Here is a 25719-nt window from a genome sequence, read left to right on the forward strand (position 1 = left end):
CCCGACCTTGCGCCTCATGGCCGCTTTTTCTTTTTTTTTTCCTCTTCCTCTTTCTCTCACCCGAGAAGCGAGTTCTGTTTTGTAGGAGGAAGAAAGCACCAGACCAGAACCTGACACGCCTGCAGAGGAAGTGATAAAACCTATCAGTGAAGATGTTTGTAAACACTGTTTTTCTCTCAATTATATTGCTCTGGGGATTTGTCTGAGGTGGGGAAGAGAGGCTAGCTCATCCCCCCCTCTACCTTCAGAATTCCTTTGACAGTAACGAGTTTATTTTGTTAGCAAAATCTGTGAGTGAAACTTTTAACTTAAGCCATTGCTGCGTGTGTGGAGGACCTCTAGGACTATCAAGCTGGCCCTGGACCTCCATGCCCCTTACGCCAGGACAAATCATGAGCAATTACAGCGAGGTCAACACCACCACTTGGGACAATTCCGAAACATGGCCAATTCAGTTCCCTGCCGTAGGTAGATATTGCTTAAATCGCACCCAAAATGGAGGAGTCAGTGTGGGGGAAAGCAGATGTCAGTGGACACTCACATATAAGTTAATTAACAAAGATGTTAGTCTTAGCATATGGATGTGGGTTAATAAAGCCGGACGCAGTAAGAGTTTTGGTGGATTTTGGTCAAATAAAAATGAATCCTTTGACGCTTGGTGGCCCAACGGCAGAGGTTATATTCAAACTTGTGAGTGGAAAAAAGACACGGGTGCTTGGTACTGCACTGGGCAAACATATGGTCAGCTGGGAAAACGTAACACCACCTTCTTTAGCCCTTTAGGAGACTATAATACAACTTACTTGCAACATCCACGGACTGCAGCTGGACCGTTTGCTGGAGGGGTCAGAGCCAGAAAAGGACATTACTGGATCTGTGGACACACTGCCTACAAAATACTACCAGCAAACTGGTCAGGGGTTTGTTATATTGGAATTATCCGGCCTCTATTTTTCCTGCTTCCAGAAACAGAGAGTCCCCGACTAGGAGTGAAACTGTATGATAATCTGGGTGACGAAGATGTTGCACGCAATAAGCGAGCTATCGAGATTGAAATAGGTGGAACACAAAAATGGGGGAAAAATGAGTGGCCTCCCGAAAGGATAATACAGCATTATGGCCCGACCACCTGGAATCCTAATGACCTGATAACAGGGGCCCGGGAACCAATTTATAACTTAAATCGCATAATTCGTTTGCAGGCAGTTTTGGAAATCATTACCAACAAAACTGCTGATGCTATAGATCTCTTGAATCAACAATCTCGAGAGATGCGCACTGCGATCCTGCAACATCGCATGGTTTTGGATTATTTGTTGGCTGAAGAGGGAGGAGTATGTGGGAAGCTAAATATTTCTAATTGTTGTTTAAAAATCAGTGATGTTGGTGAGGTGGTTCTACAACTGACCTCAGACATTAGAAAACTAGCCCATGTCCCCACTCAGACATGGAATGGCTGGGATGGCTGGGATGGTGGTTTGTGGTCCTGGCTACCAGGAACACCATGGATAAAACGGCTTTTATTTTATTTGCTATGTGGGTTAGCAGCCTTAATGTTTTTGCCTTGTTTTATACCGTGCCTAATTCAATTAATCCAAAGCGTAGTGACTCGAATGCAAGCGGTCACCGTGACTTCACCTGATGGGGTTAAACATATCAGATTTGTACGGCAAACTGAACGCGTAACTGTTAAAATCATATAACTTTGCCATTTTTAACTGTTCTGTTTGCTATAGAGACTATTGGCTTTTGTCAGCCAAACCGCGTGGCAGTTTCCCCTTCCCCCCCCGGCCTCCGCAAACTTCCCGCCTTTGCTTACAGATCCACCATAGAAGTGAACAAGAGACCTCCTGATGAACTGTGAAACTGAACTTTATTGTAAAACATACATTAACTAGACTAACAATAACTAACAACACACAAAACAAACAAAAAAAAATGTGAAAACAGCTTATATACAACAATCGTAGTAGTAACAGTACAGCAAAAAGCCCAACATAAAAAGAGCACCAAAAATTGCGACGACTAACAGTAAACAAATTAACATTCTCAGACACCCCCAATCAACCTCTTCAACACCTTCGCTGTGGGCAGCGCCAGCTCTCTCTCTCTCTGCCCCCGCAGCAGGTATCATGAAGCTGGAAGTGGAACAGCAACAAAAGGAAAACCTTAACAACCATGAAAGTTAAAGGAGACCTCTTGAGATCAATGATACCTACCTCACTGATCGCCTCGCGTGGTGATCGGGCGCTTGTTCAGGTCTCTCGTCTTCACCAAGCGGCACCAGCTAATGATAAGAGAACATTACACAACTATAGCCAAGCAACAGGAAAAGTAAAGGAATAAAGGAAAAGAGAACACTTACTGCTGGTGCATCTGCCGACATCTTGAAAATGGGTGCCGCAGGTGGTGACTCCTGCTGCTCAGGTGGTGTGCGTGTGCGTGGCACCTTGCCGTTGCCCCTTTTATAAATTCCAAGTCTGGGATTGCGCACACGCAGTCCCCCCACCTTGGAAAGATCTAGAAACAGATCTTGGGGTTCGTATATGCAGTTCCTTCTTCCGGAGGATGTTGGTACTGAAGCAGGAATCCTGGGTAGTAGTCCAGCTTGCCTTCAAGCCCACAGCTCCAAACTGGCGCAGGCGCAGTCACCCCATTTTTGGGAAAACACAGGAAAAAACACTGTCCCACTCCTGTGGAGTCTATATCAGCCACACCACAACTGGCAGAGAATGGCTCCAGATGATTTTCCAATTGATGACATATAAAATTTAAAAGTGGTCTATCTGTCAGATAGACAGATAGCTTTCCCCAAAAACCATGTTTGTTCCCCTCCTGTTTGAAGGCAAACCTGGAAACCTACCTAAAACTTGATTTTTAGGACTCACAGGGTGGGAAAAATGGTCCTTATATTGATATTTGAATCTATGTTTTTGATGATTAATATAGAAATTAATTGTTAACCTATTAATCTTTCTTTGTGTTATATGTATGATTTTGAATAGGTTATTTGACATCATTGGATCTCTGAACATCATATCCACAAAGTGCTATATGTGAACTGGATTAAGATATGTTACTTGGGGTGGTCCATATTAAAAATGAAGAAACACCTCAACGTATCATACAACAATATAAACCCATTTTGTGGCCACATATAAGCATAACTAAGTCCCCTTACCCTTTCTTCCCACCCCCCCATCCCCTTTTCCTTTTTTCTTTTTTTTTTTTTTCTTTCCTTTTTCCCCTTTCTTTTTCTTTTTCCCCCTTCAACCTCGGTGAACGATGCTGAGCCACGGGGTGGTATAGAGACTGAAAAGGTTAATTAATGTCTCAACATCGCTGGACGATGGAAAGAACCGAACCAGACCACCAGCAATATATGAGATGTTTGTTTGTTTGTTTCTTTTTTTTTTTTTTTGAAACCACCATGGATCCATGGGGTGATATAAAATTGACAGCAAATTTATAGTGTTATTGTTTATTTACTGTGTTCTGAGTTGGAGGCGTGGAAATCCACTTTCCTGCTGCGTATCCAGACCCAAATTCCAGTGGACCACACAGCTACCAGCTCCACAAGGACCTAGTCGCCAGCTTCACCAAAAGGCAAAAAGTGAACTGTTTTGCTAAAGAAAAATGATCGCAAAAAAATGAACAAAATATTTAACATTTTGATGGTGCTGTATCTTGGGACATTTAGGAAGTGGTGCATTGCTATAGTTTTGTTCGTTTGTCTTTGTTTACCTTGTGATTGTCCTTGTAAACAATTACTTGCTTCTTCTGAACCCCCAGAGCCATAAGCCTCAAACTTGGCCTGGGACACATGCTTATATGTTAAAACCATTTACTCAGATAAGATAAATGTTGTTAATTAAATTTAGATATGTTAAGATCATTTAGTTAGATAAGATATTGTTAATTAAATCAATGTATTTAGCATTTATATACACTAACTTGCCTGACAAACAATAATGTTTAGAATTGTATATATCTTTTTTTTTCTCTTTCTCTCTTCTCTTTTTTTTTTCTTTCCCCTTTCCTCTATCATTTATGCCACCACGGAACCCCATCCCTGAGGCAATAATGTTGAGCCACGGGGTGGTGTGAGAGACTGTGTCGAATGTTTGTCTCAACATTGTCGAAGCATCAAACCATCACCTAAACAATGGTACATCAGTCAAACCATAGGACTGGAGTCTTCCTGTTTTTTTCCTGCAAGATGATTCCCTTATCTTGCAAGCCAGTCAAGCCACAGGACTGGAAGCTTCCTGTTTTTTCCTCCTATTTTCCCACAAACCTGAATGCAGAGCTGATTCTGCAAAATTTAGCCTTACCCCTACGTATGCGCCCAGACCCAGGCCAGAAAAACAGAGGGGCATGCGTATCACCGCCAGGTGAGGGGTGCGGCCAAGCAAACCCGCTCTTGGAATATGTGACGTGGATAAGACGAACGATAAAAGGACAGAAATGACCAACATCGGACGGAACGTTTCCCCCACCGAGTCAACTGGACTGTCGGGACGCCGCAGCTCCGTGGTGGTAGCTATTGCAACTGAAACTCTTTTCCCTCTTTCCTTTCTTTCTCTCCTTTCTCTTGCATTTGCGAACTTCTTGTCGGGTTAATAAAGTTACCTGGCGCTTGACTCCGTTTTGAGTCTTAATTCTGTTCCCGAGAAATACGAACAAAACCACGCTCTGGTGTGTGTGAGGTTGGTCTAGCCGCCCCTAGCCTCCCAGACTCGTCTGAGGTCGGCTAGAACGCAAGGGGGCCTTCCTCCCACCCGAAATCGGAGCGTGACACTGAGGAATGTTCCCATCTTCTTCCCATCACCCGTCACCCTTTGCTTTACATCCCTGCCCGCCTCCTCCTCCCCTGACTGTGGGTTGTCACCTCCCTCCTCACTCATTCCTACTTCCATGCTCTCTTCATCGCTTAGGAAGCGTCTTAGCAAAATGCTGTGTCTTACCGACTCTTCTGTGTTTCCCCTCCGTTTAGGCAACGCACTGCCAGAGGACCATCCAGAGTACCCAGAGTTACAATGGAGATGGGATTCCGAGAGCATCTCGTTGCTCGCTTCAGTCGATAGCAGCAACATGATGATGGTAATGAGCTTCCCCCTTGCTGGGACTCTGGTCTGTGGCATTGGCAGGAGGCTTGTGTGAGCAAAGGGACCCAGAATCAGTGGAGCCCAGCCAAGCAGCACCACCAGGGCATTCGGTATGATTCATCTTGCCTTCTTTTCTTCCCCTTAGATGTTTGGAAAATGCCTCGAGCCTTCTGAGAGGACAGATGTCATCCTCATGGCCATCGAGGCCATGACAGACAACAGTGTTTGTGACAAGGAGTGGGCCAGCAGCATGCTGGACGAGGCCATGAAAAATCCTTATTCCTGGCTGACGGACATAAGTGGCCTGTGGCTGGATTTCCCAGCCCATGAGCCCTTTCAGGGCTTGCTCCTCCCTCCCTCCTTCCTTTCCTCCCTCACCCATGCCTCAACCCCTTCCTCCCACTCCCCAGTGTGTCGAGCACCTGCAGCTTTCCTAAGCCTAAAGAGAGGGAGGGGAAGGGCAGCAGTTTCAATGGCAGCAGCTGAGGAAACGGCTGTGCTCCAGTGGCAGCACCATCCTCACCTGTGTCCCCTCCAGGTGCCAAAGATCATAACTGGCATCCATGGAAGGAAACCTGGATAGCATCTGCGTGACACCAGCCTGGCAGAGCCTGGATGCACTCCTCTTCCTGGCCAAGTGGTGCCCCAGGGAAGCGGTCATGAGCTTGTTGAAGTTTTATCCACCAGCTGACAGGTACTGGCCCAGACACCCTTGAGGGCTTGTTCCCTGTGGGGAAAGGGGTGCAGAGAGTCTGGCTGCCAGACCCATGGAAAACTGCAGGACATCCTTGAGGAGCTAGGCCCTCCTTCTTGCCATGCTTCCCAGCCCCAGAGGGTTGGCCAGGTCCACAGCAGTCAAAGCTGGTCAAGCCAGCCCACAGCCCCACCACCATGCTCCTCCCTGCCCTCCAGGGAACACCACCTGGGCCCTCTCCTGCCCGCATGGGCAGGGCCCCTGGGCACCCTAAGCAAGGGGGTGGGCAGGGCCAGGGCTGCAGGATAGTCTGGGTCTGGTGAGGCTGGCCCTGGCCCAGCCCGGTGGTCAAGGTAACCCTGCTGACTGAACACTCTGGCTTGCAGTGCTGCCCTGACCATGTGGGAGGTGATCTTCTCCCTGCCCCAGCCGTTGGAGAAAGTCTTGAGGGAGCTGCGCAGCGAAATCTGGAAGCAGCTGGTGTACAAGGTGTTCCATACCATCACAGACAACATCTGCATCCTCCAGCTGGCTGTGAGTGACCGGAGCAGGCCTTGCTCACCTGCAGCACTGTGCCTGCCCTCTCCCCTCCTATCTGCCCCCAGATGCTGTTCAGTTGCTCCTCAGAGGCGTGTGGGGAGGCTGGCGATGATCAGAGGACAGGAGGAGCCATCACAGACATCGTGCTGTGTGCGGCGAGGTGTAGGGCACTGGGGGATCCAAGAGGCCCTGCACAGGCAGAGCTGTCCCCAGGACGGGCTGTCTGGCCCCAGTGCCCTTGCCCTGAGCTGCCAGTGGGATCGAGGAGCCGCTGGGTGCGGGGAGCCCTGCAGGCTCTGCCAGTCTTTCACTGCCGTCTTCGTTGCAGCTGCTGGCTGCTAGCGACGTTGGGTCAGAGGATTTTGCCGCCGTGTACAATGACTGGAGGTCTCTGCAGCACCCAAGCCTGGAGGTGCTCTCGCTGACGCTCCGAGGCCTTGTCACGCTCTCACAGAGACCTGAGCTGGTGAGTGGGGTAGAGTTGAGTGCAGCCAAGTTGGCAGCCTGGGGCTGCTGGGGCAGTGGGTGATGTGGTGGCTTGGCCTTGGCTGGGAGTCAGGAAGTGGGGTGATGGCTCCAAACACCTTCCCTTCATGGATGGGCCTGCTTCCTTCCTGGGGAGCTTTCCAGGCACAGAGGGTTACCAACCCATCGGCCCTTCGCGCTGGTCAGAAAAGGGGGTGGCTGAGCAGGGGTAGTCTTTGCTCTCCTACCATCTCTTCCCTCCCTCTGCTCTCCTTGCACCCCCATATGTGTGTCCATGGCCACCGCCAGCCAGGAGGCTGCTGCAGCTACTCCCATGCTTGCTGCCAGGAAGCCGGACGGGAGGCTGGTGCTCAGTGACCAGAGCATTTTGGCCAGGATGGTCTTTCACTGCTTCACAAAAAGGAAATGGTGTGTTTCACACAGGCAAGAAAAATGCAGGTCCTGCTGGAAGACCTCCTGGAGACCCTGCATCATGCCAATGAAGATATCCAAATGAAGGCCCTGCTTGTCTTCAGAAACATGCTGGGTTGTATGAAGAAGAAGAAGGCCAGCCCCATCGCTCTGCAGCTGGCAGAGAAGCTCCTGCCACTCTTCAACAATGTAAGGCTGCTGCAGGAGCCTGAGCCAAAGCAACGGACACGCTGCAAGGACAGGTGCCGGTCAGCCCAGCCCTGTGGTCAGCGGTCGGGCAGGGCTGCTCCCCTCCTCGCTCCCCTGGGCTCTGCAGCCCAGCACGGCTTCTCCCTGACAGGCTGATGCCTTTGGGTCACCTGAGAGCCTACGCTGGGGCCCAGCTCGGCCCCTGTGCACAGCACCAGCAGCCCAAGAGCTGCTCTCAGAGTTTTGAGGGCCTCCTCAGCTGCACCGCCAGGCAGGACCGGATGTTCTCCCCAGGCGCCATGGCAGGGTCTGAGGCTGAGCCAGCCATGTGTGCGCCAGAGGGATTTTCACCAGCCAGCCTGGTCTTCTCTTCAGCCTGTCACTGGGGAGCTCTGCACTGGCACGGCCGGTGTGGCTGATGGTGGATGCTGGGTGGCAAGGGGAGCACGTGGAGCATTGGCACCACCTGACGGAAACCTCTTATGTGGCCTCTCTCAGGCCCAGGGCTATTCAGCAGCAGCTGCAGATCTGGCCCCTGTGTTCAGAAACCGACCCTGGGGCATCTCCCCCCACATCAACCACGCTAATGCCCTTGTTCAGCACGGGCAGGGAGTGGCTGTTGCTGAAGTCCCCCTTGTCCTCCTCCCTACCAAGAGTCCAGCCAGGTGCGGGAGCTCTCCATCAGCCTCTTCAGAGACGTGCTGAAGACTGTGGTGGGGAGAAACCGGACAAAGATGAAGAAGAAAGTGCAGAGGGTCCTGCTCCCGCTCTTCCTCCGGATGAACGACGAGATCGGGAGCGTGGCTAAGGTGCAGTGACTGGTGACCAGTGTTGTGGGGAGAGGTGTGCTGACACCAGGGGCTCTTGTGCCTTCTCTGAGCCTTTGCTTCTCTTCAGGCCTGCAGGGAAGCCCTCCTAGCTGCTGCAGAGCTCCTGGGGCATAAAGAGCTCAAGGACCTCACCCAGACAGAGCAGACATGGAGGACTGGAGTGTGCTTGGTGAGAACAACCCCAAATCTTAGGATCCAGGCTGGACGAGGGCTGCCTTGTGTGCCCAGGACTGTGAGCTGTGCAGCTCTGCCTTCCCTGCTCTGCTCCAGCCCGGAGCCCAACGCCTGGAGCTGCATCTTCCTTCCCTGCCTTCAAGCACAGAGCCCCCTGGGGCTCTTCTGCAGGCCTCTCTTCCTTCCTCGCTGCAACCTGGGTGCTGAAGTCTCTTCCCTGCCCCATCCAGGGACCTGGCAGCAGGACAGAGGGATCTCAGTACCTCTGGGCTCCCTCAGCCTCTGGCTCTCTCTGAACCCCAGCCCCACAGGGCTCCTGGCTGGAGACGGGAAATGCCAGGAGGGAACGGGAGTGTTGGTAGGAAGGGCTGCTCCAGCCGACTGGAGGGGTTGGTACCAGCCCTGTGCCCTTGTACTGTCTCCAGCTGGTGCACAACAGGAGCAGGGTGGAAGAATACCTGCAGCAGAGCCTGCCATACTTGGAGGACTCTCAGGCCACCGTGCAAGAGGCAGCCGTCAGGTTCATCGGTGAGCCACAGCCCCTGGGGACCCTCTTCTGACAGCCTGGCCCCAATACCCGCTGTTGCACTGGCAACAAGGGGCAGCCCATGGCTACCAGAGCCCTGAGGAGGGCCCAGCCACCACGCAGCTGGGCTCGCTGGGAGCCTCGCTCGATCCCACCACCCTCGGGGATGTCCTTCCCTGGGGTCAGCCCTGCTGAGGGGGAGGAGGGTGGGCAGCCACCTGGCAAAGTGAAGTTCTGACAAGAGATCTGTGCCTAGGGCTTGCCGCACGGCATCTGCGGGACCAAAGCTCGGAGAAGCTGTGCGATATCTGCAACTGTGAGGATGGGTGGTGCTGTGCTGGCTGGGGCTGGTGGGGAAGGGGACAGAGCCTGAGCAGGGTGCTGTCACACCTGGAACTGCTGCAGGAAAACATGTCAGGGGCAGAAGAACATGTCAGGGGGACACAGGGCATTCATCTCACCTCCTCTCCTGGCCAGGGAACGAGATGGTTGGGCTGGCATGGTCTGGAGGGGACTCCTGGGGGTCTCTGCAGGCAGTGGGGGTTCATCTCTGCTCTGCTTCCTTCTCTTGCAGCTCTTCTGCCCTTGAGGAATGACCCTGAACCCTCGGTCAGCCACCTGGCAGCTCAGACCATCTTCATCCTGAACGATGAGATGTCAACATCAAGATGGATGCCAACATCAAGATGGAGCCTGCGGTCACTGTGCTGCTGGTGCTGCTGAGCCTTTGAGAGATTAAATTCTCCTCTCAAAAGTGGTCGTGTTAAAATACCTTTTTAAAAAATAAATCTGGAACAACAAGCCCAGTCCCATGCAATCCTTTGCCACAGGGCCCACCTTGAGGGTGCTGAGCAGACAGTGTCACTGCTGGCCTCTGCTGCTGCCTCAGGACTGAGGTATCACCCAGACCCAGGGTGTCCTTGGAACAAAGCCCCAGCTGCCCCGCTAGACCACAAAACCCGGAGGGGAGGAGGATAGAAGCTGTACCCCAAGCTTCCCCTCCTGAGACACCTCAGGGCATGAAAAGGCACCCGTGTCTGCCAAGCTGGCAAGTCGTCCCATGTCCCGCCATCAAAACCCTTGGCTGTACTGGGATGGAGCTAATTTCCTTCACAGTACCTGATGTGGGGCTATGTTTGTATTCCACACCATTTCTGTCAGGCTCAGGTCCCTCACTATCCAATCCATCCTCACGAACCACCACTGCCCTTCCCATCCTTTGCCACAACACACAGGTGGCATTCCCACCCCTGCCCAGTGTCCCTGAAATGCCCACAAAACATCCCGTGAGTCCCTTTGCTCCCTGACTTTGGGCTCCGTCTGTTCTGGTGGTCACTCAGGACAGCAGATGGGTGCGTCATGTGGAGTCATGGGGCACCAAAGCCAGCTCGGCTCGGAACCAAGAGGTTCCCCTGGCTTTCTGGGTCCAAAGCGCCATTTGCAGCATCCAGCTCATCCTTCAGCACCCAAAGCCCCGGTTTTAGGCCCCAAATCCTCATTGTAAGGGCCCCCACCAGGCTGTCAGGACCCGCAGCTTTCTCTTAGGCCCCAAATTCCATCCTGAGGGGCTACACTCGGGAGGCGGAGCTCGTTGCCTGGCAGGTTTTTTCCCTGTTTTTTTTTTTAACTTGTCTTGTTAAAGCACTCTACCTGAGCGCACTAACCAGAAGTTGAAGCAAGTGAGAGGTCAGTTAGTGAACACAGTGAGGAAGAATATTCGCTTCTCCAGAGGACCCTCGGAGACCGCAGACTCGAAAGACTGAGCATGCGCAGCTGGGTGGAGACCTATAGAAATAAGTTACCGGAAATTGCATGAATATGTATAGTTATATCCTATAAATACCTAATAACATCTTGAATAGTGAAGATGAGATTTGAAAGAATAAAGGACTAATCAGAATAAAATTATTGAATAATAGAAATCAAGTAGCTTTTTAATAGAGTAGTAATGTCTAAATAGCCTACAAGGAACCTGGTATAACAATCTAATTCTCATCTGAAAAGATATAAACTACCATCCTTGAGAGAAAGAAGAGCAGAGTCACAAATTTAACATAATGAACTTTCAGAATGCTCCAGCAGGAGCTAAGACAAATGGGTACATCCTGAGAGCATACAGACACACTAGCTGAAACAAAGATAAGGGCTCTTAAGGAATTTAGAAGCAGGGCGATGAGCCAAGAAAGGACTGATAAAGCCGAGTAACCAAGGATCTCAGGAAACAATAAAGAAAAGTCAGCAAGAAACAGCCATGGCAGCAAGAATAAAGTAACACAAAGGTTTTGAGCTCACGCAGCGAGCACTCTGATGAAGAGAAGGAAACGCCCACCAGGTGAAGTAAACGACCACCAGAGGGACTGCGACGCCCGAGAAAAGACACTAGATGGCAGCAAAGCCAAGAGAATAACAAGTCTCGTGGCTAGAACCATAGCAATTTATAGAACACCTAATGAATATGTAACCCAGTCCTATGAATACTTATGTCCAAGATGCACAACTGTCGCACGTGTTGCTTAACTCGGGATGCACGTTTGGAGGAGAAATCCTGAGTGCATCCAGCGCAGCAATAAAGAATGCCTGCTTCTTAACACTATATTGGTGTTACGGAAAGTCAATCCAGATTTCGGTGACAGTGGTACTTGTGGTGTGGGAGCAATCCTCCCAGGTTTGATTACTTTTAGGCTTTTTTCCTCCAAAACAGATGTCAGACCTTCCTCATAATAAACTTTGGAACACTTGTCATCCAGGAAAGCCCAGAGTCACAATGTCTGTGCTGGAAAGAGCTGGTGAGGATATAACTTACTGTGCTGGCACATTTGGTGTGGGAGCAATTGTCTGATGTTCGCAATTTTGAGGCCTTTTTTTGCAATGGGTGGAGGGTCCGAGTTGATAACAAATGTCAGAGCACGGATCGCCCAGAAAAGTCCAGAACCGCAATGTTTTTAGAAGTGTAGGAGTAGCAAGAGCTTTCAGTTCTGGCACTTCCTATGTTTGAGCAATCATTCAATGTAGCTTTTTATTAGCTCTTGTTTACTGTGGGTGTGGGGGCCGAGCTGATGGTAGACGTTGAAGCTCTGGTGGTCCAGGAAAACCCAGAGCCTCGAAGTTTTTTGGCTTCTGGATGCGCTTGCAAGGGCCAGCAAGGAGCAGCAGGAGCTTTCAGTGCTGGCACTTTTATTGTGGGAGCAGTTGTCCAACATTTTAAGTTTTCAGGTCTATTTTCACACGGTCGGCTGTTCGAAGCGCGTCAACGTTTACAATAAGCTCATCTACTCTGCCCAGAGGTAAAAAGGCTCTGAAACTGCCAAAGCCAGACGATTGCTGCAACACAAGAAATGCCAGCCAGCACTGAAAGCTCTTGCTGCCCCTTATTCACTCAAACACCGTGTCTACAAACACACAGACACTGTCCCTCTGCTCTTCTCTGGACAACTAGCGCTCTGAGAGTTGCCATAATTTCTCTTTTTGCTGTCTAGAAAACAAAAAGTTCCGAACCTGCAAATGTGAGATGCTTTCTTCCACTGAAACGTGCCAGAACTGGGAGCTTTTGCTGGTCCTCACTAGTTCTTGTTAGCACATCTACAAACTCACAAACATTGCAACTCTGCACATCCCTGGACGACTAGCACTCAGACATTTATGATCACCGTGTCTGAAAACTGGAACGGCAGAACGCAAATGCCAGCCAGGTGCAGCAAGAGCTTTCAGTGGTGGCACTTCTAGTGTGGCAGGAATCATCTGACGTACCTTACTTTTAGGAATTATTTACTGTGTCCGAGGTGATTCCAAGCGTCGGCGTGATTGTCATGCGGGAAAGTCCAGAGCCCCTACGTTTACAGACCTGTAGATGCACTTGCAAGGGCTGGCGTGTAGCAGTAACACCTTTCAGTGTTGTCAATTTTAGTGTGGAAGAAATCTTTGGATGTTCACGATTTTGAGAAATATTTTGCACTCTCTGACCAGGCAAGATGATGGTGAAAGTCAGCATGCTATTAGTCCAGGAAAGCTCAGAGCCCCAGTTTTTGTGGGCGTGTAGATGCGCTGGCAAGGGCCACTGAAGCAAGAGCTTTCAGTCCTGGCACTTTTGGTGTGGAAGCAGTCATTCAGCGTTCTCCATTTAGAGGCCATTTTTGCACTCAGTTTCCATGCTAAGTAAATGGTACACATTAGAGTGGTGGTTGTCCAGGAAAGCCCAGAGCCCCAGTGTTTGTGGGCCTGTAGATACACTAGTAAGGGCCAGTGAGGTGCAGCCAGAGCTTTCAGTGCTGGCACTTTCTGTGTGGCAGCAATCGCCTGACGTTGTCCTTTTTGAGACCTTTTTTTTTTGCAGTGGGTGGCCAGGTTGAGATTATGATAAATGTCACAGTGATAGATGTCTCGGCAAGCCCAGAGCCCCAGTGACTGTGGGCCTGTAGATACGCTGGCACTGGCCAGCAAGGAGCAGCAAGTGCTGGCACTTTTGGTGTGGGAACAATTCTCTCACATTTGCCATTTTGAGCTCTTTTTTGCTCTTTGCCTCCAGGCTAAGCTGAAGTAAAAGTCGGAATGGTGGTTGTCTAGGAAAGCCCAGAGCCCTGATGTTTATGGGACTGTAGGTGCATTGGCAAGTGCCAATGTGGTGCAGCAAGAGCTTTCAGTGCTGTCACATGTGATGTGGGAACAATGGTCCAACGTACCTTATTTTTACAAATTATTTTCTTTGAACCTCAGGGCTGGCATGATGGAGCGCTAGTCATTCAGAAAAGCCCAGAGCGCAAATTCTTGCAGGCCAGTAGATGCACTGGCAACAGTTTTCAGTGTTAGCACTGTTGATGTGGGACCAGTTGTCCGACGCTAGTAATTTTGAGGACTTCTTTTTATCTTCTGACCAGCTGATCCGAGCTCATAATAAATGTCCGAGTGCTGGTGATCCAGGAAATTGCTGCTCCTCACCGGCCATTCACAGCGCATCTACAGCACCACTGACACTGGGGCTCCGGGCTTTGCCTGACGAACAGCGCTTCGACGTTTACCATCAACTGAATATGGGAGCCCCCTGAAAATAACCTCTAAAAACCACGAACGAGGGAATATTGCTCCAAGAACAAATGTACCAGCAAATCAGGCTCTTGCTGCTACTCATCAGCCACTCACAGCGCATACACAGCACCATAGACATTTGGGATCCAGGCTTTCCCTGATGAACAGCACTTCAAAGTTTAACATCAACTGCATAGGCGCCCACATAGAATAAAACCCTAAAAATAGCGAACGTCGAACGATTGCTCCCACACCAAAAGTGCCAGCAAATCAGGCTCTTGCTGCTACTCATCGGCCATTCACAGCGCATCTACAGCACCGCAGACATTGGGGCTCCTGGCTTTACCTGACGAACAGGGCTTCGACGTATACCATCAACTGCACATGGGCGCAAACTGAGAAAAAACCCTAAAAATCAGGAACGTCGGACAATTGCTCCCACACCAAAAGTGCCAGCAACTCAAGCTCTTGCTGCTACTCACTGGCCATTCACAGCGCATCTACAGCACCACAAACACCGGGGCTCTGGTCTTTCCCTGATGAACAGTGCTTCGACGTTTACCATCATCGGCACATGGGAGCCCACTGAAAATAACCCCTAAATATCACAAACGTCAGACGATTTGCTCCCACACCAAAAGTGCCAGCAACTCAAGCTCTTACTGCTCCTTACCGGACATTGGCAGCGCATCTACAGCACCACAGACATTGGGACTCGGGGCTTTCCCTGACGAACACTGCTTTGTCGTTTACCATCAACTGCTCATGGGCGCCCATGGAAAAAACCTAAAAATCAGGAACATCGGACGATTGCACCCACACCAAAAGTGCCAGCCAGTCAAGCTCTTGCTGCTTCTCAGCGGCCATTCACAGCGCATCTACAGCACCACAGACATTGGGGTTCTGGGCTTTCCCTGACGAACAGCACTTCGACACTTACCATCAACTGCACATAGGAGCCCACTTAAAAACCCTAAAAATCAGGAATGTCGGACGATTGCTCCCACACCAAAAGTGCCAGGAAATCAGGCTCCTGCTGCTCCTCACTGGCCATTCACAGCACATCTACAGCACCACAGACATTGGGGCTCCGGGCTTTCCCTGATGAACACCGCTTCAACGTTTACCAACTGCACAGCAGCGCCCATTGAAAAAATCCATTAAAAATCATGAATGTCGGACGATTCCTCCTACACCAAATCTGCCAGTAAATTAGGCTCGTGCTGCTCCTCATCGGCCCATTGGGGCTCCGGGCTTTCCCTGACGAACAGCGCTTCAACGTTTACCATCAAATGCTCAAGGGCGCCCACTGAAAAAGAAAAAATTGAAAATCAGGAACGTCGGACGATTGCTCCCACACCAAAACTGCCAGCAACTATAGCTCTTGTTGCTCCTCACCGGCCATTCACAGCGCATCTACAGCACCACAGACATTGGGGCTCCAGGCTTTCCGTGACGATCAGTACTTCGACGTTTACCATCAACTGCACGTGGGAGCCCACTGAAAAAAAATCCTAAAAATCACGATCGTCGGACGATTGCTCCCACACCAAAAGTGCCAGCAACTCAAGCTCTTGCTACTCCTCACCGGCCATTCAGAGCACATCTACAGCACCACAGACTTTCGGGCTCCGGGCTTTCCCTGATGGACACCACTTCAACGTTTACCAACAACTGCACAGCAGCACCCACTGAAAAAATCCACTAAAAATCATGAATGTCGGACGATTCCTCCTACACCAAATCTGCCAAAAAATCAAGCTCTTGCTGCTACTCATCGGCCGTTGGCAGCGCATCTACAGCACCACAGGCATTGGGGCTCCAGGCTTTCCCTGACGAACAGCACTTCGACGTTTACCATCAAGTGCACATGGGCAGCCAACAGAATAAACCCCTAAAAATCATGAACGTCAGACTATTGCTCTCAAACCAAAAGTGCCAGCAGATCAGGCTCTTGCTGCCACTCATCGGCCATTCACAGCGCATCTACAGCACTACAGACTTTGGGGCTCTGGGCTTTCCCTGATGAACAGCGCTTCGTAGTTTACCATCACCTGCACATGGGAGCCCACTTAAAAACCCTAAAAATCACGAACATCAGATGATTGCACCCACACCAAAAGTGCCAGCAAGTCAAGCTCTTGCTGCTCCTCACCAGCCATTCACTGCGCATCTACAGCACCACAGACATCGGGGCTCCGGGCTTTCCCTGACGAGCAGCGCTTCGACGTTTACCATCATCTGCACATCGGAGCCCACTGAAAATAAACCCTAAAAATCAGGAATGTCGGACGATTGCTCCCACACCAAAAGTGCTAGCAACTCAAGCTCTTGCTACTCCTCACCAACCATTCTCAGCGCATCTACAGAACCACAGACAGTGGGGCTCCAGGCTTTCCCTGACGAACAGCACTTCGACACTAACCATCAAGTGCACATAGGAGCCCACTGAAAAACCCTAAAAATCACGAACGTCAGACAATTGCTCCCACACCGAAAGTGCCAGCAACTCCAGCTGTTGCTGCTCCTCACCGGCCATTCACAGTGCATCTACAGCACCACAGACATCAGGGCTCTGGGCTTTCCCTGACTAACAGGGCTTCGACGTTTACCAACAACTGCACTGCAGCGCCCACGGAAAAACCCTAAAAATCACAAATGTTGGACGATTCCTCCCACACCAAATCTGCCAGAAAATCAGGTTCTTGCTGCTACTCATCAGCCATTCACAGGGCATCTACAGCACCACAGACATTGGGGCTCCTGGCTTTCGCTGACGAACAGCACTTCGACGTTTACCTTCAACTGCACAGCAGCACCCACTGAAAAAAGAACATTAAAATCAGGAATGTCGGACGATTTTTCCCACACCAAAAGTGCAGGCAAATCAGGCTCTTGCTGCTCCTCAGCGGCCATTGGCAGCACATCTACAGCACCACAGACATTGGGGCTCCAGGCTTTGCCTGACGAACAGGGCTTTGACGTTTACCATCAACTGCCCAGCAGCGCCCACTTTAAAAACCCTTTAAAATCAGGAACGTCAGACGATTCCTCCCACACCGAAAGCGCCAGCAACTCAAGCTCTTGCTGCTTCTCACTGGCCATTCACAGCACATGTACAGCACCACAGACATTGGGGCTCCTGGCTTTCCCTGATGAACAGCACTTCGACGTTTACCTTCAACTGCACAGCAGCACCCACTGAAAAAAGAACATTAAAATCACGAACGTCGGACGATTGCTCCAACACCAAAAGTGCCAGCAAGTCAAGCTCTTGCTGCTCCTCACCGGCCATTCACAGCGCATCTACAGCACTACAGACATTGGGGCTCCGGGCTTTCCGTGACGAACAGCGCTTCAACGTTTACCATCAACTGCACATGGGAGCGCACTTAAAAACCCTAAAAATCAGGAACGTCGGACGATTGCTCCCACACCAAAATTGCCAGCATCTCACGCTCTGGGTGCTCTTCACCGGCCGTTCACAGTGCATCTACAGGACCACAGACATTGGGGCTCTGGGCTTTCCCTGACAAACAGGGCTTCGACATTTACCATCATCTGCACATGGGAGTGTTGATGCGGAAGTAACGGACACTGTTGACGACCAATAAGATCAAGCAAATGTCAATTTATTGTTGATACATCCCGGTTAATATAGCCCTTCTAAGTCTGTATCATGCGCAAGCTCTCTACTAATTGGTTAACTATATCATGCACGCGCTCCTAGCTAAAATATGATTCGTTAAGTCTCTATGTTCACACGCACGGCTCTCTCCACCTGCACCCTGCTTCACGTTCAGCCCCCAGTCACGTATGCCAGCTGTTTTCCTTCTTCTCAAGGTTGCTTCGTTTACTTTCTCACAGGAAGCTTCATTACTTTCTCACAGGCGGCCTCATTATTTTCTCACGGGGGGCTTCAGTGATGTCCTTGAGGCCTGCTGCTCACAAACATAACAATTCCATTCGGTCTGGATTGTTCACTAAGTGCCCCTGGTACTCCAGGTATCCAACAAATCCCCTTTTTGTTTTGAACAATCCAGACCCACTTTCATCATACGTTCCATAGCTTTCAGAAAGCATTTTAAAATATACCCCAAAATCGTCAGTGTCAACAGCAAACCCGTCAATAATACCAACCCATAAACTATCAAATCTTTTAGCCAGCCTGTGACCCCCAAGGATTTCAACCAGTCTGTTAACCTGCTTTCCACTTGTATTGCATGCATGTTGCATCATAACTCTGCAAACTGATAGCATATCGACTTAGAATGATCAGAAATAGTCATGCAACACATACCTTCAAAATCTTCACATTCATGTCCATGCGCTAATAACAAAAAATCAATGGCTGCTAGATTCTGCAAAAATATCATGACGCATGCTATCCATATCTTCTAATAATCCTGATAACATGCTAGAGGTTAAATTCATTTGCTTTTGTGCCCAACAAGCTAATTTATTTAAGTTAGCTAAAGTATTTGCAGTTGCTGCCCAAGGAAAAAATAAAGATAATGCTATCTGCTCAGCTGTACCCAATAGGGTTAAATTGGCGTCACAATGGGGAGTCAATACTTTTAGCGATCTTCTTGTTCGCGTATGATTCCATAATATTCTCATAGATGGAGCAAACACTATCAATTTTCCAAAATAACATGGTCCTCCTATGGCTCTTTTTGGTACTCCTGACCTTATTTTACTACAATATCAACTAGGTTCATGGTTGTTTGGGTTTTGTTTTTTTTTGGGGGGGGGGGTTTTGTTTTTGTTTTTTTTTGTTTGTTTTTTTTTTTTTTGAGCCAGATTGTCTGTATTGAGTTGTTAATCATTTTTTGCAAGCATGGTATGTTAATGATTATGCCTAGTATGATGCTTAGTATCACAATTCCGATTTTAACCAAGGACAGCAACCATCCAGTTATGCCACACACAAGCTTAGTTAATAAAATTACTGATCACACGTTATACATATTCATGATTATGAAGCAAAGCTAAGTTTCACTACCTTCTAGTAATTTTCTACTATAACATTCTTCTACTATTATAGATATAACAACTCCAGTAACTTTATCTATAAGAGCAATGACTAGTTTTCTGCAGGCCTCTGTTGAAACAAGCCATAAATTCTGCTAACAATGTTTTGTATCTTAAAGCTTCCCTTCTCATTCCATGGCTTTCTTCCTGAGAGCATGATTGCATTCCTCCCCCAAGGTCAGTGTGCTTTCACTGATACCATACTGGCTCAGCGAAATACCACATCTCCCCCTTCTTTGTTTATGAGAAGAGGCTTGTTTCAACGCTTTATCTATTAAAGTCTGCACACATTTTAAGACACAGTATATAGATCAAAATACATCTATAAAAGGAATGAATAAGCATCCTACAACTATTAGTAACAAGCTTATATCAAGTCACCAAAAGATTTCTGAATATATCAAAACCATCACTTTGTTGCTGTTTTTGTACTCCTTTTTGCAAGTTTTGAATACTTTTGTGAATAGATTACGAATGATCAGAGAGATTCATGCAGCAAAGCCCATCAAAATCCTGACAATCATGATTTTGTGCTAATAATAATAATTAAAAAAAAAATCTATTGCTGATCTATTCTGTTACTAACCCAACTATGCCAAAGACACCGCTGAGCAAGAGGATGGTTATCGGCCGGGTCAGAGCAGAGAAGGGAGGCAGGCGCAGCACCTTCAGGGCGTCCCCTGTTGTAAATAAAGTGTGCTCTGGGTCCGTCCTCTCCCCTTCGCTCCGAGCCACCTCTGTTTATACCCTCAGCAGATTCAGTGAAAGAGTACTGACTAGGTGTTGCTGCATGCGTGGCCAGCGCATACAACAAGGCCTGACTAGACCTTGCTGCATGCATGGCCAGCACATGCAACAAGGCCTGTCAAAATATGTGCTCTGCAGGCTAACAGCGGTTCTGTTTTGTAAAGTAGCATAGTATATAGAATCTACATCAGTTCACAGAGTTAATAGTGCCGATGCAGTTGTATTTATTTGCTTAGCAAGCCAACAGTCCAATTTATTTAGCGTAGTTAATGCCTAGGCACTTGCCACACCAGGTGTAAAGACTGAAGCAGCAATAATTTTACTTAGTTTCCAAAACTCTGTATTATCTTGGCAATCAGATTCAATGCTATGTATGCTTCGTTTAGGTCTTTTATGCTGTCTGGATTTTGATATGTGCTCGCATGATTAAGTCACTCTGTGTCGTTGCAATGTATAGATCTTAAAGCATTTACAATCATTACCCCTCTAGAAACATTAGCTCTTGAAGAGTTAAAAAAAAAAATTACAGAAGTCCATCTTTACTGATCCCAAAAAGTTCCATCTTTTGTAGTTTTAGCACTCAGCACTCGTGGTTGCTGCTGTTTTACACAGAGTTGCCGTCCTACTGGTATCTGGCAGGTCAACCAAACATGTTCTGAAATACCTGCAGATGACAGAGACAGGGATCCACTTGTTTACTGCTCCTGTAAAGACATAAGCGTGTCCCTTCCCCCATGTTATAAGAGGGAATGGTCCTTCCACTTATACAAAGCTCGACTCAGACAGGAGTATCTGTTAACCATGTCAGGGGCGGGGGGGTGGGGGCGCCTGGCGGCGGCTGTGGCCCCGGGCATATAGGAGGAAAGAAAACTAAAACCCGAGGTTTAAGACAAAAATAGGGAGAGATCCTTAAAGCCACCGCTACAAGCAAAACAGACCATCACTAAAACCAAAGCAGGATAAGGAAAAAGGGAACAAGACAACCTCCCCCAACCCCTCCCTCTTCCCGGGCTTAACACCATCTCTACCTCCCTCCCCTGCACCCTGAGCGGAACTGGGATGGGGAGCGGGGGGGCGGGAAGAGGGAATGGGGGTTACAGACAGTTAATCACACGCCGCTTTCTTGATATCAACGGTTTAACTGCTGCACCTACAGCAGCAGCCATGACTGTAGCCTTTTGTTGTTCTAACATTCGCTCGGCAGCTTCCAGCAGTTGCCCTGTACTAGATCATTTTGGCAGCACACTAAGGGCTCTCTTAGTTTTTTGGGTGGGGTTTTTTTTGGTTTTGTTTTTTTTTTCATTAGCATTATTAAAGGCAAGCATATCTAAGAACTTTGCTTTCATGTCATCATCCAAATCAGGGTGAGCCATAATTGCAGTGTGCAACCGATCAATAAATTTCCCATATGGTTCTGTGGGACCTTGCCTTCCTGACGTAAAGGCAGGTCCGGAATTTTCATCGTACACCCTAGCAAGCGCTCTATAAGCCAAATCTTGGCCCAGTTGTAACACTTCGGTAGCAAATTGCGCTTGCCTATCAGATCGTGTGTAGGGTCCCGCTCCCATCAGCATTTGAGTTTGCACCCCGAATAATGGATCACCCTATTGTCAAGGCGTTGGAGGTGCCCTATCACAAGCAGTCTGCCAGTACTGAAAGAACTGCAGCTGCTGTGACAGTAGCAAAAGCATCTGGACAATCATTCTAAAATCATAAGGAGCTAACAACTGTGACAAAAAAAATATGCTGCAACATAGATTGAGTATATGATGATTTTAGCCCATACTGAGTAACTGCATTTTTAGCTTCCTTCAATATTTTCCAGTCTAATGCTTGCCACACACTTCTCCCAGTATTATTGGTCACAACTGGAAATGCCATGGGAAAAGGCTCTCCTTCTATGAAAGCATCTCGAATCACCTCTTTCCACTGCACTATAGGATTCAAATCCCCTGCCCCTCCCGCCGGCGTCCCTTGCAAAGGTGCAAAAAGACTGATCTCACCCGATGGTCCGTTCGGAACGAATAGGTTGGAGACTGGCAGGTCTCGATGTGGCACAGACGAAGGAGTTGACAAGTTTCCCAGCGACGCTTCTAGGCGAACCTCTAGGGCTTCCAGCCTTTTTAGCATCTCTTGCAGCTGTGCGTCCTTCAAGCCGGATGAATGTTCATCCCCCTCTTCCTCACACCGTGGTGGCAGGGAAGAAGGTGGTAATGGGGGATAAACCGGAGCTGTTGGCGCCAGCGAAAAGGCTCGTGACTCTGAGCCTGCGCTGGCGCAGCGTGGCGGGGTGCCTGGCGGTGGTACATCTGATGGTGGTGAAAATCCTTTGGCAGTTTTTCCCTCTGGTGCCCACATATCTATAGTTATAGGGGCTGTGGTTGCATTTCCTGGAGTCCTTGCTGGGGCTCGAACCCCCCTCCCCCCAGCACGAGCTGGGGCAGCGGCAGGGCTCGTTAAACCCGAGAACAGCATGCTAGTAGCAGAGCTGGACCGGTCGGCTGGAGTTAAGGCCGCAAGAGCAGATGCAGCAACTGAACGCTTGGCTTTCATGCTTTCAATGTTTCATTAATTAGCCTCCACACGGTGGAGGGTTTGCTCGCCTCCTTTGATCCTTTACTTATTTCATCCCACAGCTCTTTTCCTATCTTTTCGCATGTTGGGAGTTCAAAAGCATCATCAGCTGTGGAGATTAATTCCCTTTTCTTTGCCCACTGCAGCAAAGCTTCTAGGATGGCCGAGATATAAATCAGTCCTCTCATAGAGAGCATATGTTGGAGGAGCTTAACCACTGATGACTCCTCTTTGGTCAGTGTGGACCCCATCTCCTCCCCGGCCGCTCGCCTGGCCAAGACGAGATTCCCTCCGTACCTTTTGTACCTTTTTGCGCTATAGCGACTTCCCGAGTGCCGGGGCAGCACTCGCCTTCGACCGGCTTCCGCCCCCTCATTTCTTCTTTCCTTCTTCGGTTCCGTTGGGATGTCCAACGCCGATCTGAGGGTCCCTGTTTGGGCGCCACCTGTTGACGCGGAAGTAACGGACACTGCTGACGACCAATAAGATCAAGCAAATGCCAATTTATTGTTGATACGTCCCGGTTAATATAGCCCTTCTAAGTCCGTATCATGCGCAAGCTCTCTACTAATTGGTTAACTATATCATGCACGCGCTCCTAGCTAAAATATGATTCGTTAAGTCTCTATGTTCACGCGCATGGCTCTCTCCACCTGCACCCTGCTTCACGTTCAGCCCCCAGTCACGTATGCCAGCTGTTTTCCTTCTTCTCAAGGTTGCTTCATTTACTTTCTCACAGGAAGCTTCATTACTTTCTCACAGGCGGCCTCATTATTTTCTCACAGGTGGCTTCAGTGATGTCCTTGAGGCCTGCTGCTCACAAACAAAACAATTCCATTCGGTCTGGATTGTTCATTAAGTGCCCCTGGTACTCCAGGTATCCAACAGCTGGCACTGTTCGTCAGGGATAGTACGGAGCCCCGATGTCTGTGGTGCTGTAGATGCAGTGCCAATGGCCGGGGAGGAGCAGCAAGAGCTTGACTGGCTGGCACTTTCGGTGTGGGAGCAATCGTCCGACATTCCTGATTTTTCGGGGTTTTTTTTCAGTGGGGGCATCAGTTCCATGATGTGCAGAGGGGACCCTTCCTTTGAACATCCAGCCCAGCTCTGGCAGTCGGGGTGCCAAGAGGAGCTGTTCTTCACTATCAATCACTTCAGAAGCAGCTCGAACTCCTTCGTATGCTGACAGGATTTCTTTTTCGGTTGGATTATAGCAGGCTTCAGTTCCTTTATATCCCCAGCTCCAAAACCCAAGAGGTCGACCACGGGTTTCCCCTGGTGCTTTCTGCCAGAGACTCCAGGTAGGGCCATTCTCCCCAGCTGCGGTGTAGAGCACATTTCTTACCTCTTGCCCTGTCCGGACTGGCCCAAGAGCCACCGCATGTACAATTTCTTGTTTAATTTTTTCTAAAGCCTGCTGTTGTTCAGGGCCTCATTTAAAATCATTCTTCTTTCAGGTGACTTTATACAGAGGGCTTACAATCATACTATAATTTGGAATATGCATCCTCCAGAAACCCACAACGCCCAGGAAAGCTTGCGTTTCCTTTTTGTCAGTTGGTGCAGCCAGAGCTGTTATTTTGTTGACTATATCTATTGGAATCTGACAACGCCCATCTTGCCATTTTATCCCCAAAAACTGTGTCTCGTATTGTATTGTGTTTGGGATTTTTAAGGTTTATTCTCAGAGGGCTGCCGTGTTGAGGTGGTGGCAAACGGCAGAGTCCTTATGGTCTACAAAATCCCGGAGTACCAATGTTTCTTGGCCTGGAGATGCTGTGGAAGAGGCAGCGAGGAGCAGCAAGATCTGTTAGAGCTGCCACTTCTGGTGTTGGAGCCATTGTCAGACGTTTGTGATTTTAAAGATTTTTTTTTCTGCTGTCTCTGCAGCCAGCTTTAGGTGATAATAAACATTGTGGTCCTAGTGGTCTAGGAAAGACTGAATCCTCATTGTTTCTAGGCATGTAAATGAAGTGGGAAGACCCTGTGAGGAGTAGCAAGATCTTTCAGAGCTGGCATTCTGGTGTGGGATTTGTCGTCCGACCTTTGTGATTTTAAAGATTTTCTTCTCACTGGGAGGCCAGCTCTAGGTGATGGTAAACATTCGGTCCTGGTGGTCTATGAAAGCCCAGAGCCCTGTGTTTACAGGCCTGTAGATGCGTTGGCAAGAGCCGGTAAGGAGCAGCAAGAGCTTTCAGAGCTGCCAATTCTGCAGTGGGATCTATCATCCAACAGTCATGATTTTAAAGATTTTTGGTCACTGGGCGGCAAGCTCTAGGTGATTGTAAATGCCGGAGTCCTGGTGGTGCATAAAAGCCTACTACCCCATTGTTTGTGGCGATGTAGAATGCAGCGGAAAGAGCCAGTTAGGAGCAGCAAGAGCTTTCAGAACTGACACTTGTAGTGTACGAGCAGTCATCTCACATCTCACTCTCAAGATTTTTGATGACTGGGCGGCCAGCTGTAGGTGGTGGTAAATGTCACCGGCTCTTGTCAGCGCATCTACAGGCCCACGAACACCGGGGCTCCAGGCTTTCCTGGACGACCATGACTCTGACATTTGCTAACTCTGACTAATTCAACCTGGCAGCACTGTGAGTATAAATCTAAAAAATTCTGAACGTCAGATGATTGCTCCAACAGCAGCTCTTGCTGCTCCTCATTATCTACGGCGATGTCATTTACATGCAGATAAACACTGGGCTACGGGCTTTCCTAGACCACCAGGACTGCAACGTTCGCCACCATGTAGACCCAGCCGCCCAGTGAGCCAAAATCTGTATAAATCACTAAGGTCAGACGATAGATCCCACACCAGAAGTGCCATCTCTGAAAGCTCTTGCTGCTCCTGGGCAGCCGGGTGCACATGGTGGCGAACATCGGAGTCCTATTCGTCTAGGAAAGCCCGCAGCTCCAATTTTTGAGGAACTATGATGCGGTGGCCATAGTCGTTGAGGAGCAGCAAGAGCTTTCAGAGCTCGCACTTCTGGTGTTGGAACAATCGTCTAATGTCTAGGATTCTTAACATTTATTGTCAGAGGGCTGCGGGGTTGAAATTGTGGAAAACGTCGGAGTCCTGGTGGTCTAGGAAAGCTTAAAAATCCCCAATGTCAGGCGATTGCTCCGGGCTTCCCTAGGCCAACAGGACTCTGACATTTGCCACTAGGTCAACCTGGCAGCCCTTGAGAATAAATCTTAAAAATCCCGAAAGTCAGACAATTACTCCAACACTGGAAGTGCCTGCTCTAAAAGTTCTTGCTGCTCCTCACCGACTCTTCCCACCACATCTACAGGCTCAGAAACATTGAGTCTCTGGGCTTTCCTCCACCACCAGGACTCTGACACTTACCATCACCTAGAGCTGCTGCACAGTGAGAAATAAATCTT

General features: G+C 49.0%; 2 protein-coding genes across 2 annotated transcripts in view; both read left to right on the forward strand.

Annotated features, from left to right (window-relative positions):
* The first annotated feature begins 442 nt into the window (after positions 1-442).
* Positions 443-8246, forward strand: LOC147600085 (uncharacterized). Its single transcript, XM_086752390.1, has 9 exons — positions 443-464; positions 967-1194; positions 2125-2184; positions 4997-5103; positions 5254-5414; positions 6189-6336; positions 6671-6808; positions 7252-7428; positions 8085-8246. Exons 1-9 carry the CDS (start codon positions 443-445, stop codon positions 8244-8246), a joined length of 1203 nt encoding a protein of 400 aa, XP_086608516.1.
* Positions 8247-12926: 4680 nt separating this feature from the next.
* LOC147600086 (protein NDRG2-like) overlaps positions 12927-25719 on the forward strand; it is a 199895-nt gene continuing 187102 nt past the window's right edge. The window contains exon 1 of the mRNA XM_086752392.1: positions 12927-12938. Within this exon, the coding sequence (XP_086608518.1) occupies positions 12927-12938 (12 nt within the window). The remainder of the gene's footprint in view (positions 12939-25719) is intronic.

Source organism: Chlamydotis macqueenii, chromosome 7 (assembly GCF_036417535.1).
Source record: "Chlamydotis macqueenii isolate bChlMac1 chromosome 7, bChlMac1.mat, whole genome shotgun sequence".
NCBI classification, from domain to species: domain Eukaryota; kingdom Metazoa; phylum Chordata; class Aves; order Otidiformes; family Otididae; genus Chlamydotis; species Chlamydotis macqueenii.

Bases quoted from the DNA above. Each gene is read 5' to 3' on its own strand.
- LOC147600085 (XM_086752390.1), top strand. From the start codon at position 443: ATGGCCAATTCAGTTCCCTGCC. The intron at 6,337-6,670 runs GTGAGTGACCGG...TCTTCGTTGCAG, and splicing joins TCTGCATCCTCCAGCTGGCT to CTGCTGGCTGCTAGCGACGT. The intron at 6,809-7,251 runs GTGAGTGGGGTA...TGTTTCACACAG, and splicing joins TCTCACAGAGACCTGAGCTG to GCAAGAAAAATGCAGGTCCT.